Source organism: Moschus berezovskii, chromosome 16 (genome assembly GCF_049115385.1).
Source record: "Moschus berezovskii isolate FMDL1 chromosome 16, NW_MosBer_1.0, whole genome shotgun sequence".
NCBI lineage: Eukaryota > Metazoa > Chordata > Mammalia > Artiodactyla > Moschidae > Moschus > Moschus berezovskii.
The window spans coordinates 67,058,774-67,078,357 of NC_142475.1; the positions used below are offsets into that span (position 1 = coordinate 67,058,774).

A 19,584-nucleotide genomic window follows, 5' to 3' on the forward strand; every position below is an offset into this window, starting at 1 on the left:
GACCAGTCATCAACATGATCAACATACATTTTTTAAAAAAGGAAAATCTCCAGCAAAGAAATAGAAGATAAAGAAGAACTAAAGGAAAATTTTAAAAGTGAAAAATATGCAGAGCTGGATAACTGAGACAGAGACAGAATGTCTCAGTTACCCACTTTGGAAAGCTGCCTCGTGCACTCAAAATGTAACCAACTCAGTTGCAACTAGACATTTGTCCCAGTGCCATGTACTGTGACATTATATTTGCTTTTATTATTGGTACATACCCATCACATTAAAAGAAAGAAGAGTGGACTTCATATTTTATTTTTAAAGCATATTAAAGTGTCAATTATTTTGTTATCCAATTAGATGGCAAAGCATTGTGTTTATTATATAACACCAACTGGGCTAAAAAGAATCAAGTGTTGATTTTATGAGACTAAGCACTCACCACAGCATTCCCAACTTACAGGAAGACAAGTCAGAAAAAAAATAGAAATTTTAAAATGGAATAGCTCATCAGAGCACAATTTCTTCACAAAAATAAAAATGAGGCTGCAACTAAAGTAAGTCTCCAAGCGTTGGACAAACATGAAGAGTCATTTACTAACGGTGAGTTAATTAGATTGACTCACTGCAGTACCTGAAAATAAACTAGTTTAAGACTATTGGTCATACAACTATAACTTTCTTGAAGAGCTGAGGACATTGTGAGCAACATGAACAGCTAAGTAAAATAGGGCCAATGTTTTCAAGTGATATTCTTTGGCCTTTGATAAGCCTAATGGGGTTGCTTTATAGGTGTTGCTTATTTGAGAAACCAATCCTGAGTTTGAAGCACCTGAGTTACACTGTACCTAGTGTGTGTGTGGAGCAGGGACATTTTCAAAGAGGTTCAGAAAACACAAATTCAGTCCAATCTGAACGCAAATTGTTAAGCTGCTTTACAGTAGATGATGGTAAAAACACTTGTGGAGCAAAACAAGGCTTAGTTGGACAAATTTGCAAAACTTCTGAAAATACAAACCCTTTAATGTGAATTATTTGTCATTTTGTTATTCAACAGCAGGGACTTTGCAAAAAAATATTGGAATCTATCATGTGTTATTGAACCGGTAAGTCAGCAGTGACCCTCATTTGGACTTATCCCTTATTACTTTCATGAGTTTTTGTCAGAATAAAAACTGAATATCCTAACTTTCTCAACTGCATAGCAATTCAATAGGTTAGCAATAGTAAAGTGTTAATGTTCTTTTATTATTTTTTTTAGCTCAGGGCTGAATTGAATTTTTTTCTATGATAATCACTATTATTAACCATGGGTTGAATTTGAAAATTAGTTTTGGTTACAGATTTAATAATGCTTCTTAGTGAAATCGACCTAAAACTCTAAGGAAATATAGAGCTTGTGTGTAAAATTTACACTGTAGTAAAGCAAATTAGACAACAGCTAATGTTTAAATCACAAGTAAAGAAAAGTTGCCTTATGTACCTCCTGTGCTGTCAAAAATTATGGACACAGTCGAAGTTGGGGGGGAAGAAGGAGAGGGTGAGATGTATAGAGAGACAGCAGCAGCAGCAACATAGAAACTTGCATTACCATAAGTAAAATAACAACCAATGCAAATTTGCTGTATGTCTCAGGAAACTCAAACAGGGGCTCTGTAACAACCTGGAGGGGAGGGGTGGGATGGGGAGGGATGCAGGAGGGAGGTTCCAGAGGGAGGGGACATATATATACCTATGGCTGATTCATGCTGATGTTTAGCAGAAACCAACACAATTCTGTCAAGCAATTATCCTTCAATTAAAGATAAATAAATTTTAAAAACAAAAAAAGAAAAAGAGGTGCAAACTCTATTCCCATACAAATTTGTGTGAGTATACATTCTGAGCTGAAACTACAGTTGTAACAATATTTTTTTGGACTGCAATGAAAGTGCAAAGGAAATGTCCTTATTGCAAAATCCATTTACCTGAGAAATCGATGGGCTTCCACCTAACTTTTGATTGGAAGTGATAATCTGCATTGTAATGACATGCTCCAAAATCACTGCAGATGCTGATTGCAGCCATGAAATTAAAAGACGCTTGCTCCTTGGAAGGAAAGTTATGACCAACCTTGATAGTATATTAAAAAGCAGAGACATTACTTTGACAACCAAGGTCCGTCTAGTCAAGACTATGGTTTTTCCAGTGGTCATGTATGGATGTGAGAGGTGGACTGTGAAGAAGGCTGATCACCGAAGAATTGATGCTTTTGAACTGTGGTGTTGGAGAAGACTCTTGAGAGTCCCTTATACTGCAAGGAGATCCAACCAGTCCATTCTAAAGGAGATCAATCCTGGGTGTTCATTGGAGGGACTGATGCTAAAGCTGAAACTCCAATACTTTGGCCACCTCATGCGACGAGTTGACTCACTGGAAAAGACTCTGATGCTGGGAAGGGTTGGGGGCGGGAGGAGAAGGGGATGATGGAGAATGAGATGGCTGGATGGCATCACTGTCTCTGTGGACATGAGTTTGAGTGTACTCCGGGAGTTGGTGATGGACAGGGAGGCCTGGCGTGCTGTGATTCATGTGGTCGCGGAGAGTCGGACACGACTGAGCGACTGAACTGAACTGAAAAGGCAGATATCAAGAGGAGAACCTAGCAGAATTCGATAAAAGTCTCCCAAGTGGTAAATACTCTCAATTAATACCACATCTTCAGGGGTCAGTATTTGCTAGTATTCACCTGCGTGACAAAAAAATTTTCAGAGGTAAAATATGTAAAATCTTATTACAGGTCGGCAGTAATAGATGAACACTTGCAATCAATTTTGATGACAGGAAATAGTAACTTTGAACCCCAACTAAGCAAATGTAATCCCCCAAATACTACCATTCTTTCCATTAGTGTTCCTGTATTGCAAAATATCATGCTTAGTTTTTGTTTATGAAATCTTATGGAAATTTGTTTCTCTCTTGTCATCTGGATATATACTTAATACATTCAATTTTGCAACTTGGCCTGTAAAACCTAAAGGAGATTTACCATCTAGCTCTTTATAAAAAGTGTTTGCAGACTCCTAGAGAGGAGATTTGGTCTGTGTCTATTTATTTATTTATTTTGAGACAGCAAGACAAACGCCCATGAAATCACAAACAAACCTAGTCTCTTCCTTTTCTTTCTCCTAAATTTAAACTATTCTTCTGAAGTACAGAAAAGCTAAGGAATCTTGACCACCCACCTTTCTGCACACACAGTCCCTTTCCAGAGGTCACCCAGGGGTCATCCTGCTTCCTCCCTTTCTCCCCTACTGTTTAGTCTCACTGGACAGCCAGAGTGATCCTGTTAACAAGCAGGGCAGTTCTGACCCGTTTGCCTTCAGCCCTGCAGCAGCTGCCCATTTGATCCCTTTTAAAGCCATGACCTCACAGTGGCACTGTCAGCCCATGTACCCACCCCATCCCCACCCACATGCAACTGGCCACACAGGCCTTGGATTTTCCTTGGCATACTCCTTTCTTAGAGCCTTTGCATGGAATATTCTCCTTGCCTGGAATCATGATGCCTGACTTAGCAAATAAAAATACAAGATGCCCAGTTAAATTTTCATTTCAGATAAACATATAATTTATTTGACTATGTCCCAAATATTGCATGGGACATACTGACATGAAAAAATTACTCTGTACTTATTTGAAACTCAACTGTGACTGGGTATCCTATATTTTGCCTGCCAGCACTTGGTGGAGCGCTCCTAACTTCTATCAAGTCTTTTCTCAGAAAAATCTCCTCAGTGAGGTCCACCCTTCAGTTCAGTTCAGTTCAGTTCAGTCGCTCAGTCATGTCCAACTCTTTGCGACCCCATGAATCACAGCACACCAGGCCTCCCTGCTCCTCACCATCTCCCGGAGTTCGCTCAAACCCATGTCCATCGAGTCAGTGATGCCATCCAGCCATCTCATTCTCTGCCTTCCCCTTCTCCTCCTGCCCCCAATCTCTCCCAGCATCAGAGTCTTTTCCAGTGAGTTAACTCTTCACATGAGGTGGCCAAAGTATTGGAGTTTCAATTCTAACATCAGTCCTTCCAATGAACACCCAGGATCGATCTCCTTTAGAATGGACTGGTTGGATCTCCTTGCAGTCCAAGGGACTCTCAAGAGTCTTCTCCAGCACCACAGTTCAAAAGCATCATTTTTTGGCGATCAGCTTTCTTCACAGTCCAACTCTCACATCCATACATGACCACGGGAAAAACCATAGCCTTGACTAGACAGACCTTTGTTGACAAAGTAATGTCTCTGCTTTTTAATATGCTCTCTAGGTTGGTCATAACTTTCCTTCCAAGGAGTAAGTGTCTTTTAATTTCATGGATGCAATCACCATCCGCAGTGACTTTGGAGCCCCAAAAAATAAAGTCTGACACTGTTTCCACTGTTTCCCCATCTATTTCCCATGAAGTGATGGGACCAGATGCCACGATCTTCGTTTTCTGAATGTTGAGCTTCAAGCCAACCTTTTCACTCTCCTCTTTCACTTTCATCAAGAGTCTCTTTAGTTCCTCTTCCCTTTCTGCCATAAGGGTGGTGTCATCTGCATATCTGAGGTTATTGATATTTCTCCCAGCAATCTTGATTCCAGCCTGTGCTTCTTCCAGCCCAGCGTTCCTCATGATGTACTCTGCATAGAAGTTAAATAAGCAGGGTGACAATATACAGTCTTGACGTACTCCTTTTCCTATTTGGAACCAGTCTGTTGTTCCATGTCCAGTTCTAACTGTTGCTTCCTGACCTGCATACAGGTTTCTCAAGAGGCAGGTCAGGCGGTCTGGTATTCCCATCTCTTGAAGAATTTTCCACAGTTTGTTGTGATCCACACAGTCAAAGGCTTTGGCATAGTCAATGAAGCAGAAATAGATGTTTTTCTGGAACTCTCTTGCTTTTTCCATGATGCAGCAGATGTTGGCCATTTGATCTCTGGTTCCTCTGCCTTTTCTAAAACCAGCTTGAACATCTGGAAGTTCACGGTTCACATATTGCTGAAGCCTGGCTTGGAGAATTTTGAGCATGACTTTACTAGCGTGTGAGATGAGTGCAATTAGTACCCATTTAAAATTACCACCCAGGTCTTTCCCTACCACACCCAAATTCCTTTACCTTTCTTACTCTCTTCCTTACAACATTCGTCACCTTCTAACATGCCAGATAATTCACTGGTTGTGTTCACTGTTTATTTTTATCTCCTCTTGTTCAAGTATAAGCTTCACATGGACAGAGATCTGGGTGTTTTGCAGCAGACAAAGCACTAATCTATCCCAGTAACTAGAAGTGAACCAGGCACATGAGAGTTCTCAAGAAATGACTGTTGGAAAATGAGTGAGTGTCCTCCGAGCAGCACCTAGATGTCCACAGGCAACAATTCCACCTTGAACTTATTTATATTTTTCCAAGTTTTTTCTTCCCTCCCCATCCATCGAAGCTGGCAGGCTGGTATCACTCCCAAATTATCCCTCTCTCTTATCCTGCCCTCTTCCTCTCCCCCAGATTATTTGGTTTCCACAACTTGCTACAGTTCCTCTGTATTACTCCTCACCCATCACCTGCTCACTGCTCCATGGTTCCACCTTGTCCTTTAGGTGTTGTGTGTTACTCTATAATCTCAAAGTCTCCTTGCCTCTTATCTATCCCCGTATGATCCCTTCCTCATACTTCTTGATGATCTTTTTAAAATGCAAAATAATGAGAAATGAAACAGAAAACACAATTTATAAAACCGACAGTGTGAATCTCAAAACTGATAAACTGTCTCAAACTATGACATGACATGAAAAACTACCTCAAGTTCAAATTGCCTTAACAGAAGCTATTTCAGGTCTGCATATTCCAAGATAAACCCTTAGTTCAGGGTTTCCACAAAGACTCAAGGATTCCAAAAATGAGACTGTGCCAGCAACTCCCTTGGTTTACAAATTCTGGCAGGTCCTCGCTGTCCAAACCCACCCCAGAACCATCTGAAGTCTTTCAACACCCTGCCCTCACTCTCCCTTTGAGATGTTATCGAGACTTCCTGGGGGTGATGCTCACTTTTGCTGAGAAAGTTGAATAAACTCAGCTTCATGTGATCAGTCTCTGATGGTCTTGGTAGGACCTTTGTAGCCCTCTTTCAGTTTTCTGCTTCAGTTCCTTTTATTACTCTCTATGGCCTGCAGAGAAGTCTGCTAGTCCCATCATGGTGCACAAGCTGTCCCCAAGAAGCCACCTGCCCTCTGCTCCCAACATGGTTGTAGCTTTATTCTTTCATCTTTTCCTGACTTTGCAGATGTCCCACCTACCTGTCTTTTTCTGCTCCCTAGTCCTTTCTTTCAGGTACAGTTCAAGTTCCATCTCCCAAGCTACACATCTTTCTTACCCATTCTCAGTAGCCTTTTAGACATACATTGGCCCAAGTATTGAATAGTTGGCTTACTCAGCTCGTTGGAGAGACATGATTTGCCCCATCTCAGGCTCAGCATCAGATCCAGTGCCTGGTATATGGCCATCATTTGTAAACTTTTCTCCATAAATTAAAGGTAACAGCTGAGGAAAGTGCTACTATTTTTCTTGTTCCTCTTTCTTTAAGATGTGTCTCACGGGCTTTGAAATTCTTTCATTCTGTCACTAAGGCAGGTCCAACTCTTTGTGACCCCATGGGCTGCATCATGCCAGGTTTTCCTGTCCTTCATTGTTTCCTGGAATTTGCTCAAAGTCATGTCCACTGAGTCAAAGACGCCACCAACCATCTCATCCTCTGTCACCCTCTTCTCCACCTGCCCTCAATCTTTCCCAGCATCGGGGTCTAAAAGACTCATTAAAATGAGTTGGTTCTTCACATAAGGTATTCAAAGTATTGAAGCTTCAGCAACAGTCCTTCCAATTAATATTCAGGGTAGATTTCCTGTATTATTAACCGATTTGATCTCCTTGCGTCCAAGCAACTCTCAAGAGTCTTTTCCAGCACGACAGTTTTAAAGCATCAGACTTCTTTACAGTTCAGTTCTCACATCCACACATGACTACTGGAAAAGCCATAAGACCTTTGTCAGCAAAGTGATGTCTCTGCTTTTTAGTACACTGTCTAGGTTAGTCAAAGCTTTTCTTCCAAGGAGCAAGCATCTTTTAATTTCATGGCTGCAGACACTGTCCACAGGGATTTTGGAGCCCAAGAAATCACTTTTTCCACTTTTCCCCACCTATTTCCCACAAAGTGACGTCACAAGAGGCCACAATCTCGGTTTGTTGAATGTTGAATTTTGAGCCAGCTTTTTAACTCTCCTCTTTCCCCCTCATCAAGAGGCTTTTTAGTTTCTCTTTGCTTTCTGCCACTAGGGTAGTGTCATCTGTGTATCTGAGGTTGTTGATATTTCTCCTGGCCATCTTGATTTCAGCTTGTGATTCCTCCAGCCTGGCGTTTTGAGTGATGTACTCTGCAAAGAAGTTAAATAAGCAGGGTGACAAGATACAGCCTTGTCATACTCCTTTCCCAGTTTTGAACCAGTCCATTGTTCCATGTCTGGTTCTAACTGTTACTTCTTGACCTGCATACAGGTTTCTCAGGAGGCAGGGCAGGTGATCTACTATTCCCATCTCTTGAAGAATTTTCCACAGTTTTCGTGATCCACACAGTCGAAGGCTTTGGCGTAGTCAGTGAAGCAGAAGTAGATGTTTTTCTGGAATTCTCTTTTTTGTGATCCGACAGGTGTTGGCAATTTGATCTCTGCTTCCTCTCCCTTTTCTAAGTCCATCTTGAACATCTGGAAGTTCATGGTTCATGTACTGCTGAAGCCTCGCTTGGAGAATTTTGAGCATTACTTTGCTAGTGTGTGAAATGAGTGCAGTTGTGAGGTACTTTGAACATTCTTTGGCATTGCCTTTCTTTGGAATTGGAATGAAAACTGACCTTTTCCAGGCCTATGGACTCTGCTGAGTCTTCCAAATTTGCTGGCATATTGAATGCAGCACTGTCACAGTGTCATCTTTTAGCACTTGAAATAGCTCAACTGAATTCCATCACCTCCACTAGCTTTGTTCATAATGATGCTTCCTAAGGCCCACCCGACTTTGGACTCCAGGCTGTCTGGCTCTAAGTGAGTGATCACGCCATCATGGTTATCTGGGTCATGAAGATCTTTTTTGTATAGTTCTTCTGTGTATTCTTCCCACCTGTTCTTCATATCTTCTGCTTCTGCTAGATCCATACCTTTTCTGTGCTTTATTGTGCCCCATCTCTGAGTGAAACGTTCTTACACAGGACTGGGGAAACAGAGGGCACAGACAAAACCTTGTGTGCCCCAGGACCCAGGAGAAAAGAGCAGTGACCCCACAAGAGACTGCCACAGACTTGCCTGTGCTGTGAGTGTCCAGGAGTCCCCAGCAGAGGCGTAGGTTGGCCGTGGCCTGCTGCAGGGTCGGGAGCACTTAGCATGACAGTGCATGCACCAGACCTTTTGAAGGAGGTTGCCATTATCTTCGTTCAGTTCAGTTCAGTTCAGTCTCTCAGTCGTGTCTGACTCTTTGCGACCCCATGAATCACAGCACACCAGGCCTCCCTGTCCCTCACCAATTCCCGGAGTTCACTCAAACTCATGTGCATCGAGTCGGTGATACCATCCAGCCATCTCATTCTCTGCCATCCCCTTCTCCTCCCACCCCCAATCCTTCCCAGCATCGGAGTCTTTTCCAATGAGTCAGCTCTTTGCATGAGGTGGCCAAAGTACTGGAGTTTCAGCTTTCGCATCAGTCCTTCCAATGAACACCCAGGACTGATCTCCTTTACAATGGACTGGTTGGATCTCCTTGCAGTCCAAGGGACTCTCAAGAGTCTTCTCCAACACCACAGTTCAAAAGCATCAATTCTTTGGCGATCAGCTTTCTTCACAGTCCAACTCTCACATCCATACATGACCACTGGAATTATCTTCATTACTTCCATCATAGTTTGTTCTCAGGGCAAACAACAGGGAGGGAACATAGATCCACCCAAAAACAGAAAATTGGATTAAAGATTTACTGAGCATGGCCCCACTCATCAGAACAAGACCCAATTTCCCCCACAGTCAGTCTCTCCTATCAGGAAACTTCCATAGACCTCTTATCCTTATCCATCAGAGGGCAGACAGAATGAAGCCACAGTCACAGAAAATTAATCAAACTTATCACATGGACCAAAGCCTTGTGTAACTCAATGAAACTGAGCCATGCTGTGTAGGGCCGCCCAAGACAGACGGGTCATGGTGGAGAATTCTGACAAAATGTGGTCCAGTGGAGAAGGGAATGGCAATCCACTTCAATATTCTTGCCTTGAGAACCCCATGAACAGCATGAACAGCAACAAGGGATTTCTAAGAACATTATACCTGAATTCAGAAAACACACAAGCATAAATGGAGAAGTGGCTTAGGTAAGCAGCAGTTACAGAATGTTGCCTTGGTGGTGGTGCTTTAGTCACTAAGTCGTGTCCGACTCTTGTAGCCTGCCAGCCTCCTCTGTCCATGGGATTCTCCAGGCAAGAATCCTGGATTGGGTTGCCATTTCTTTCTCCATTAACACAAGGTAAACCAGCTTTGATTAGCCAAGTTTCCATTACAATCATCATCTTAATTGCCCATTGTGAGATTAATCATGTAGGGCCCACTTGCTACTAGTTCATCTATGGCAGAAAAGAAGTGAAAAGAGTATAGAAAAGAAACTCAGATCATGTTAGTTTTCTATTACTGTAAACAAATGACCACAAACTTAGAGACTTAAGACAACATCCACTTACTGTCTCACAGTATCTGTAGGTCAGAAGTCCAGGCCCAATGCAGATGGGATCTCTGCTGGGGTCTAACACGGATGGAACCAAGATTTTGGCCTAGGCTGCGTTCCCATCTGGGGCTCAGAGTCCTCTTCCAAGCTCATTCAAGTTGTTGGCAGAACTTTGTCTCTTGCAGCTGTAGGACTGGGGTCCCCAGGGACTGATCTCAGATTCTAGAGACAACCCTCAGATCCTAGCCACCTTGGCCCTGTCACAATATGGCAGCTTCTTTAAAGTCAGCAGGAAAATGTACCTCCACACAGAGCAGTCTAATCAAGGGAATAATAACCCTCATATTCATAGGTCTTCTCCATTCTCCAGATTGTGCAGGTCTTGTGCATTAACAGGAGGGAATTAGGGGGCCATCTCAGAATCTTCCTACCACACGATGGTTATAGGGAGATTTTTAATACAGTGTCAAAAGCAAGACCTATTGTGTATCAGAGGAATGCACAGAAGTTTCTGATCTGAAGACTAGGAATTGAGTACTTAATGAAAATAGACAGGAAACAACTCAGGAATAATAAACAAAGGCATCAAGCAGTTTAAAGTAGAATTTAGCTGAAATGTAATAGGATAGATTTTCTTTTTCTTAAAATGGGAGTTAGCGTTTAAACAGTTTTATTATTTTTGAAGCAAAATTGCATTGTTATTGATTACAAATATACTGCTCAATGATACAATAAACGTCAATGTGGAATGCTTTGTGATACACCAGATGGGTGATTCAATTCAGACCATCTCCCCATCTTTGGTTTCCTGTCCTCCACAAAGACCTAAAACTGGTTGAAATGGCCTGAAAGACCATAGTTTTGACCTATGCTGCAAAGTGCAATGTTAACACTTAACCAGTAAGAAATCAACTCAGTAATCAGTAAATATCTTGAGTGAAACAACTCAGTGTATCCAGTTAAATAATTTTAAATGATTGTTTTATAAGTCTAATTTATTCCCTCTGTTCTATCTGCATTTTTTTATTTTAAAGTGAATCGAGAGATTGGGATTGACATTTATTAATATATACTACTATATATAAAATGGGCTTTCCTGGTGGCTCAGTGGTAGAGAATTCCCCTGCGAACTCAAGAGACATGGGTTTGATCCCTGAGGTTGAGAAGATGCCCTGGAGAAGGAAATAGCAACCGACTCCAATATTCTTGCTGGAAATCCCATGGACGGAGGAGCCTGGCGGGCTACAGGCCATGGGGTTGCAATAGAGTCAGACATGACTTAAGGAATAAACCACAATAACAATATATAAAATAGGTAACTAATAAGAACTTGCTGTATAGCACAGGGAACTGTACTCAATGCTCTGTGGTGACCTAAATGGGAAGGAAATCTAAAAAAGAGTGGATATATCTATAGGTATAATTGATTCACTTTGCTGTTCAGCAGAAACTAACACAACATATTAAAGCATCTATATGCCAATAAAATATCAAAGAAATCGATACCTGATTCCTATACTACCATAAAGTATTTTAGATACAATACTTTTACTTATGAAGGTTAAAGATCATTTTATCTCTTAAACAGCAGCACAACCCATTTTTGAATAGCATAATCTTCTTAATAATCCAAATATTTTCTAGATAATTATTTATTTCAATATTTAAAGTTTTCTAGTTTCTAGATATGGGAAAGTGTATTCTAAAGCATAATTTGCTTTAGCTGTCTTTTCCCATATACTCTATTTTCTAAAATCATACAGAAAAAATAATTTAGTTTTAAAGGCTGAAAGAAATTCCCTAGTATGACAGTGTAGTATCAGCATATCAAATAACTTCTACTTTTATTGAAACGAAAATTAAAACACTGAAACACAGAGAAATATAAAACTGAACATATGCAGAAAATTTCCACCAGAAAGGATATGAAACAAAATGTTAAATCTGCATGTATAATATGGTATGTTATGCTTCAGTTTCCATAGCAACTTCTTTGACAGATGTTAACAGGGATATTGCTGTGAAATATAAAATAGCATAAAACAAAGGTATACATAGTTTCAATCAGTGACTGGCTTACTACACACAGAAGACAGAAACTAAACCACATGATATTACTGAACTAAACAAAGATGGTAACAAGTCTGAGAGATTTACAGTACAGCATTAACAAACTCCATATTGGAGATACGGGCTTCTCTGGTGGCTCAGATGGTAAAGCGTCTGCCTGCAGTATGGGAGACCCAGGTTCAATTCCTGGATCAGGAAGATCCCCTAGAGAAGGAAATGGAAACCTACTGCAGTATTCTTGCCTGGAAAATCCCATGGATGGAGGAGCCTGGCAGGCTACAGTCCACGGGGTCCCCAAAAGTTGGACACTTTGCCTCATACAACCTGACTTTTTGCATCACTGTGGCCTGACACTTTGCCACACTGTGGCCTGACTCTTTGCCACAAGGGGGCCTGACTGTTTGGCTCACTGGTCTCAGACTCTGGTCCTCACTAAGGCTTGACTCCCATCCTCACCATGCCGTAACTCTGGTCCTCACTAAGGCCTGACTCTCGTACACACTAGGGCCTCACTCTGGTCCTCACTGCATGTCCTCTCCAGTACCTGACACTGTCTCTCACTGGGCCCTGGCTCTTGTCCTCACTGGGCCCTGAGTCTACTCCTCACTGGGCCCAGACGCTGGTCCTCTCTATGGCATGACTCTCTCTCAACAGCCGGACTCCTCTTCTATGGCTGACTCTGGTCTTCACTATGACTTGATTCTTGTCCTAGCTACGGCCGGGCTCTGGTTCGCACAGAAGCCTCAGTCTGGAATTCCCTGTGGCTTGACTCTCTGCCTCACTCCAGACTGATTCTCTGCCTTACTTGGCCTGAATCTGCATCACATTGCTTCTCACTATGCCCCGACCCTGTTGATCACTAGGCCCCAATTCTGGCCTTCACTGGGCCCTCAGTCTGGTCCTCACTGGTCCTCTTCACAGCCTGAATCTGGTCCTCTCTATGGCCCACTCTGCTCCTCGTTATGGCCTGACTTTGATCCTCACTGTGTCCTGACTCTGGTCCTCTCTACGGCCTGACTCTTTGCCTCACTGGGGCCTGACTTCGGTCATCATATGCCCTGACTGTTGTCTTCACTGGGCCCTGACTCTGGTACCACCTACAGCCTAACTCTGGTCCTACTGGTCCCTGAGTCTGGTCCTGAATGGGGCCTGAATCTGGTGCTCACTAGGCTCTGACTCCAGGCATCTCTACCGCCTGACTCTTGCTTCCCAGCTGCCTGACTCTCTGCCTCACTTCGGCCTGACTCTTGTCCTCACTGGGGCCTGACTCTTGTCCTCACTAGGGCCTGACACAATTCCTCACCTGGCCCTGATTCTGGTCCTCACTACTTCCTGACTCTGGCCGCACTATGGCATGGCTCTGGTCCTCACTAGGGCCTGAGTCCCGTGCTGTCAAGGCCTGACCCTCGTCCTCACCGTGGCCTCACTCATTGTCACTACAGCATGACTCTGGTCCTCACTGTGGCCTGACTCTGGTGCTCCCCAGGCCCTTTATCTGGTCCTCACTGGGCCTTGATGCTGGTCTTCACTACAGCTTGCCTCTGTCCTCACTGAGGCCTGACTCTCGTTTTGCAAAGGCCTGAGTATGGACTCACTGAGCACTAAATCTGGTCCTCCCTGCAAACTGACTGTCTTTGGTGAGAACCAGCCTGATTCTGGTTCTCACTAAAGCCTGACTCTCCTCCTTACCCTGCCATGACTCTCCTCCTCACCATGGCCTGACTCTCGTCCTCACTATGACCTGACTCTTTCCTCTGTCCTGACTCTTTGCCTCACTGGGACCGGTTTCTTGTCCTCATTGGAGCCTCACACTGTTTCTCATTGGGCCATGAGTCTGGTCCTCCCTGTGGCCTGACTCTAGTTCTAAGTATGGCATGACTCAAATCCTCACTAGGGCCTGTCTCCGGTCCTCACCGGGCCCTGATTTTGTTCTTCCCTGGGCTCTGTCACTGGTCCACTCTCCAGCCTGCCTCTTGCCCTCCCTCCTGCCTGACTCTGGTCCTCTCTGTGGCCTGACTCTGCCTCACTACGGCCTGATGCTTTGTCTCACTGGGCCTGACTCTGGTCCTCATCAGGCCCTGACTCAGGTCCTCACTGGGCCCTGACTCTAGTACTTTCTACAGCCTGTTTGGTCCTCACTGCGGCCAGACTTTGGTCCTCTATGGCTTCACACTGTCCTCTAAACTGCCTGACTCTTTGTCTCACTTGAGTCTGACTTTTTGACTCACTGGGGCCTGACTCTTGTCCTCACTGGAGCCTAAGATGATTCTTCACCTGGCCCTGATTTTGGTCCTCACTATCCCTGACTCTGCCCCACTATGGCATGAATCTCATCCTCTCAAGGCACTGACTCTTATGCTGCTGCTGCTAACTTGCTTCAGTCGTGTCTGACTCTGTGCGACCCCATAGACGGAAGCCCACCAGGTTCCCCTGTCCCTGGGATTCTCCAGGCAAGAACACTGGAGTGGGTTGCCATTTCCTGCTCCAATGCATGAAAGTGAAAAGTGAAAGTGAAGTCGCTCAGTCCTGTCCAACTCTTAGCGACCCCATGGACTGCAGCCTACCAGGTTCCTCCGTCCATGGAATTTTCCAGGCAAGAGTACTGGAGTGGCTTGCCATTGCCTTCTCCAACTCTTATGCTACTAGGGCCTAATTCTTGGCCTCACTAGGGCCTGACATCCTCAGAGTACATCCCAGAGTCAGCATCAGTGAAATGCTGGGCTGGATGAAACACAAGTTAGAATCAAGATTACTGGGAGAAATATCAATAACCTCAGATATGCAGATGACACCACCCCTATGGCAGAAAGTACAGAGGAACTAAAGATCCTCTTGAAGAAGGTGAATGACGAGAGTGAAAATGAAAACACTGTCTTAAAACTCAAAATTCAAAAAATTAAGATCATGATGACTGGTTCCATCACTTCATGGCAAATAGATGGGGAACAATGGAAACAGTGAAAGATTCTATTTTCTTGGGCTCCAAAATCACCTCAGATGGTGACTGCAGCCACAAAATTAAAAGATATTTGTTCCATGGAAAAAAAGCTATGACAAACGTAGACAGCTATTGGAAAGCAAAGACATTACTCTGCCAAGAAAGCTCTGTCTACTCAAAACTATGGTTTTTCCAGTAGTCATGTATGGATGTGAGACTTGGACCAGAAAGAAGGATGACCCGTGGAAGAATTGATACTTTTGAACTATGGTGTGTTGGAGAAGACTCTTGAGAGTCATTTGGAGGGTAAGGTGGTCAAACCAGTCAATCCTAAAGGAAATAAATCCTACATATTCATTAGAAAGACTGATGCTAAAGCTGAAGCTCCAATATTTAACCACTGATATGAAGAGACAACTCACTGGAAAAGACCCTGATGCTGGGAAAGATTCATGGCAGGAGGAGAAGGGGATGACAGAGGACAAGATGGTTGGATGGAATCTCTGATTCAAGGGACATGAGTTTGAGCAAGCTCCGGGAAATGGTGACTGTGAAGCCTGGCATGCTGCAGTCCATAGGATCGCAAAGAGTTGGACATGACTGAGTGACCGAACAACAAGTACAGAAGCAAGCCCTGAGCAGAGAAGCAACAGCATGTGATTTCTTGTAGAGGGCAGAGTGCTGGCAGGGCAATGGCATGGCAACACGGGAGGAGGAAGGCAACGAGGCCTTTGGTACCTATTCAGAAACCACAGAGAACAACCAGAATATCATTCTTCCAGAAACACATAGGAAGTTCTGTACAAAGTCTGCCCCAGAAATATTCCAGCCAAGCCCTGAGGAGGTTGGGCTACTTACACCCAACACCCAGCACTTATTGGTTAGACCCTCCACTGTCAATTGTTTAGTCATGTCTGCCTCTATGTGCCCCCATGGACTGTAGCCGGCCAGGCTATCAGAATACTGGGGTGGATTGCCATTTCCTTCTCCCGGGCATCTTCCTGAGTCAGGAATCAAACCCGGGTCTCCTGCATTGCAGGCAGATTCTTTACTCTCTGAGACACGTGGGAAACCCAGACACTCCAGGACCAAATATCATTTCCTGGTCAGGGACTGCAATACCCTAAGGACAGATTCAAATGAACAATTCTTTCAACTAATACTAGTGTTTTAATGTTACTCACATAATGCCATCTCGAGAACACAGATGCACAGAGGCACACATATACCTCTATAAAATAAATACATGTTAAGTATCCATTTTATATTGATATATTTTATAACTACATATATACTCACTTAGTATAGTATTGAACTACCTTAGTAACATATGGGTACGCATAAGCATATGTATATATCCATATACATATTATATCCATTTTATTGATATAAGGAAATTGAAAAGTACTGAGGGAGGATGTGAGGTACAAGAGCACAGTCTTTAGCACTAGACAGACTGAGATTTACAACCCTATCTGGGACTGAAATTAGCAGAATGACCCTGGAGAAGTTATTTACCCTGTCTGTGCCTATAATTTGAGGATTATAATGCCCCTTTCCTCGGGTATGTAGGAAGACTAAAATAAGATTGTGATAATAACAGCTAAAATTTTGGGGAATCAGCATATTAAAAAGCAGAGACATTACTTTGCCAACAAAGGTCAGTCTAATCAAGGCTATGGTTTTTCCAGTGGTCAAGTATGGATGTGATAGACTGTGAAGAAAGCTGATTGCTGAAGAATTGATGATTTTGAACTGTGGTGTTGGACAAGACTCTTCTTGAGAGTACCTTGGACTGCAAGGAGATCCAGCCAGTCCCTTCTAAGGGAGATCAGTCCTGGTGTTGTCTCTGATGCCATCAACTGACAAGATCAAAATTGTACAGAAGGGTTAAGACATGTAATTTGAGGTAACAGATAACAGAAGAAATGAAGGTAGAACCAAGGATTTGAAACTCTATGATTTAGGTGTTCATCTTAACTGATTTTTAATTTAGATACATTTGTTCCCAGGAGGTTAAGGTGAAGGCTGGTAGAGAAAGGATAAGGAAAAAACAAGATAAGACTTGGGCACAATAAGAGGATTTGGTTACGGGCTAATGTTTCCAAACTGGGGCTAACCTGAAGGCATCTCAAATTGTAATGGATATTGCTTTAAGAAATACGGTAGCCAGCAATCTGTCACTGACCATAATGGAAAAGAATAAGTGAGGCTCAGGTCTTTTCATGGGTTAAGGAGTATGTGAAGAGCTGACCCTGACCCAAGTGGATTGGCTTTGGGGGGGGGGGGCTAATTATGTCTCATTAAGAAAGGTTAAAGCTTGCTGGACCAAGTAGACACTAGAATCCTAAGGACAAAGTCCCTGTGTGACAGTTGAGGAAAGCAGCAACATCTTGAGCCAAACTGAAAGGGTCATCACAACATCCAAATTTAAAAGAAAAAGCCATTCCAATGTCCTACAAAATAGCCTATTCTGATACCTCAAAGGTAAGAGCATCTTCTTCCTTCTTTTTGACTAGCTACTGGGATGTCTTAATGGTGAGGTGAAACTTGGGAAGGGGCTAAGGCGGCCTCAAATTTTCTTTCATATTTTTATTCAGGATACCCAGAAAGGACTTTAACGTTTCTCTATGTCTACATAAATTCAAAGATTTATTGCCACATAAGTCTGAATTTCTTATTTCCAAAGGGAAATAAGCTATGAAAATTAATACTGTTTTGCTCAAAGAGGCTGGTGGTCATTCTGTATATGAACAATACAGACCCCACCACACTGGTAACTAATGTGACTAGATGGTTCTGGAAGTCTAGCCTGAAGAGCAACGAGAAAGGGGATCTTAAGGCATTGTGAACATGAAGGGAAGCATTAAGGATCTGTGAATGTGAAGGGAAATCTTAAGGAGTTGTGAGTAGGACAAAATATAAAAGAAATATGTGTACCCTTCTGGACAGAACAGAAAAAGATGTGTTGTACTGTAGACAGCCTGATATGCTTTTGACATGGAGGGCTACTGAGTTTTCCAGCCTGCCCCGCCTCTGCTGGGTTGCTATGGTTTCAGGCATTATGATTCCACAAACCCTGATGTCACACGCCAGGGTCAGAAGCAGCAGGGAAGAGCCTGGCTCCCTCAGTCTCATCCAACAGCTGACGGGGGTGGCAGCCAGCTGCACGTGCCCAAGAACTTGGCACCGCCCAGTTCCATCCCAAGGGGCACATCTCCCTTCTAGGTGGCACATTTTCAGCCTAAGTCTACAATAACTTCATTATCACGGTAATAAGTTCATAAATTTATTTTTTACAGGTTTTTTTTTTGTTTGTTTGTTTTTCTTAGGATTGAGACTTAGGCTATATCCAAATCATGAGGGACCTCTGTGCCTCCCCCTTCTTCTTGAAGGGAGAGTCCAAGATCTTAAGGGAATGAGATGGAGGGGATTAGGGAGAATGGCAAAGGGTTGAAAGGTAGTAGTATCCTGTGAAAGGCTAGCCATCAGAAGACAGTTATTAAAATGTTGAGACTGAGAGAGGCAGAGGGAAGGAGAGAGAGGGAGGGAGGATGGGAAAGGAGAAAGTGGGGAGGAGGGAGGAAGGAGAAGAGATGGAGGAAAGGAGAGACGGTGGAAGGGAGGAAGAGAAAGAGGAGGAAAGGAGGGAGACAGAAGTGTGGGAGGTGTCAAGGGGCTTGAAGGAAGTTGGCAGAGTTGATTCTCTCTTTCAACAGTAAAATTAAACTTTGTCCTGTGGGATCAGGGTCTGATCTTCCCTCAGACATTTGTCTCTTAGTTATACTTATAGCTATTAGATTGAGTGGTCTCAATGTTCAGAAACTTGTTCCATATGTTGAAATCTTTATTCGCTTTACTAGCATTGACCTTAGCCTTCTCCAGTGGCCCTGTGTGGTAAGTATTATAGCTGTTAACCTAAGACGTGGGTTAGACTGCTGCTGCTGCTGCTAAGTAGCTTCAGTCGTGTCCGACTCTGTGCGACCTCATAGACGGCAGCCGACCAGGCTCCCCCGTCCCTGGGATTCTCCAGGCAAGAACACTGGAGTGGGGTGCCATTTCCTTCTCCGGTGGGTTAGACTAGGTTTAGCTAAAATCCAGTTAAAGGGAATGAGGTGAACTTGACTCCCCTACAGTGTGTAGACCCCCTTTTCAATTTGTTTCCCAGGCTGTCATTTTTCCTGACTGGCATTTTCCCAGGTCAATATGATACTCCCTTGGTTTCAAATAGTTGGTGTGGGGAATCTAAATTAAAGTAGACCGTGGACTGAGCTAAAAGATAATGATCTCGATCTTCAGGTCCAAACATTTCAGAGTGTCCTTCCCCCATGGCTTACCCTATCATTTCCCAACCTAAACCTTATATGAAACACAGATGGGTTTTAGAAAGCCCTCCAGGGATTCTTAACCAATTCAGTTTCTTAAAATCATATATTAGACTCTCAGATTTACTTTATTTCTCTTTCCAGATGTCTGATGGTATTGACTGGTTACACAGCCCCAGGGGCCTGAGCAAGGTTGCTCTCTACAGCCCAACAAGACAAGATCAGGACTGCAAAGTGGTAAGACACAAAAATGACTCCTACCAAGGAGTGGAAAGCATTGGTGTTTGGGGATAGATATTCTGGAGCCCAGGATAGGCTAATGGATAGTGACCTATCCAAGGATTCAAGCTCAGTAAGGTCTGTGGGGGATCAGTGTGGTCATGGATCACACAGTGACAATTTAAGGGCGGGGCCAGATGAGTGATGTAAAGGATCTGGTGGGGGGGGCAGGCGGGGGAGGGAGGCTGAGGGGAGTGAGGGGTGGTGGTTGCCTAGTTC

At 43.4% G+C, this 19,584-nt stretch overlaps 1 protein-coding gene across 6 annotated transcripts in view; it reads left to right on the forward strand.

Annotated features, from left to right (window-relative positions):
* The window catches only part of LOC148775265 (A-kinase anchor protein 4-like), a 284,785-nt gene that overhangs the window by 252,296 nt on the left and 12,905 nt on the right, over positions 1 to 19,584 (forward strand). For 2 of the 6 annotated variants that reach the window (XM_088844895.1, XM_088844900.1), the window contains exon 2: positions 19,231 to 19,323. In XM_088844895.1, coding sequence (XP_088701021.1) covers positions 19,231 to 19,323 — 93 coding nt within the window. Of the gene's footprint in view, positions 1 to 16,375; positions 17,249 to 17,542; positions 18,034 to 18,310; positions 19,324 to 19,584 lie in introns of those variants that run through there. The other 4 variants (XM_088844896.1, XM_088844897.1, XM_088844898.1 and 1 more) reach the window with 4 other exon arrangements.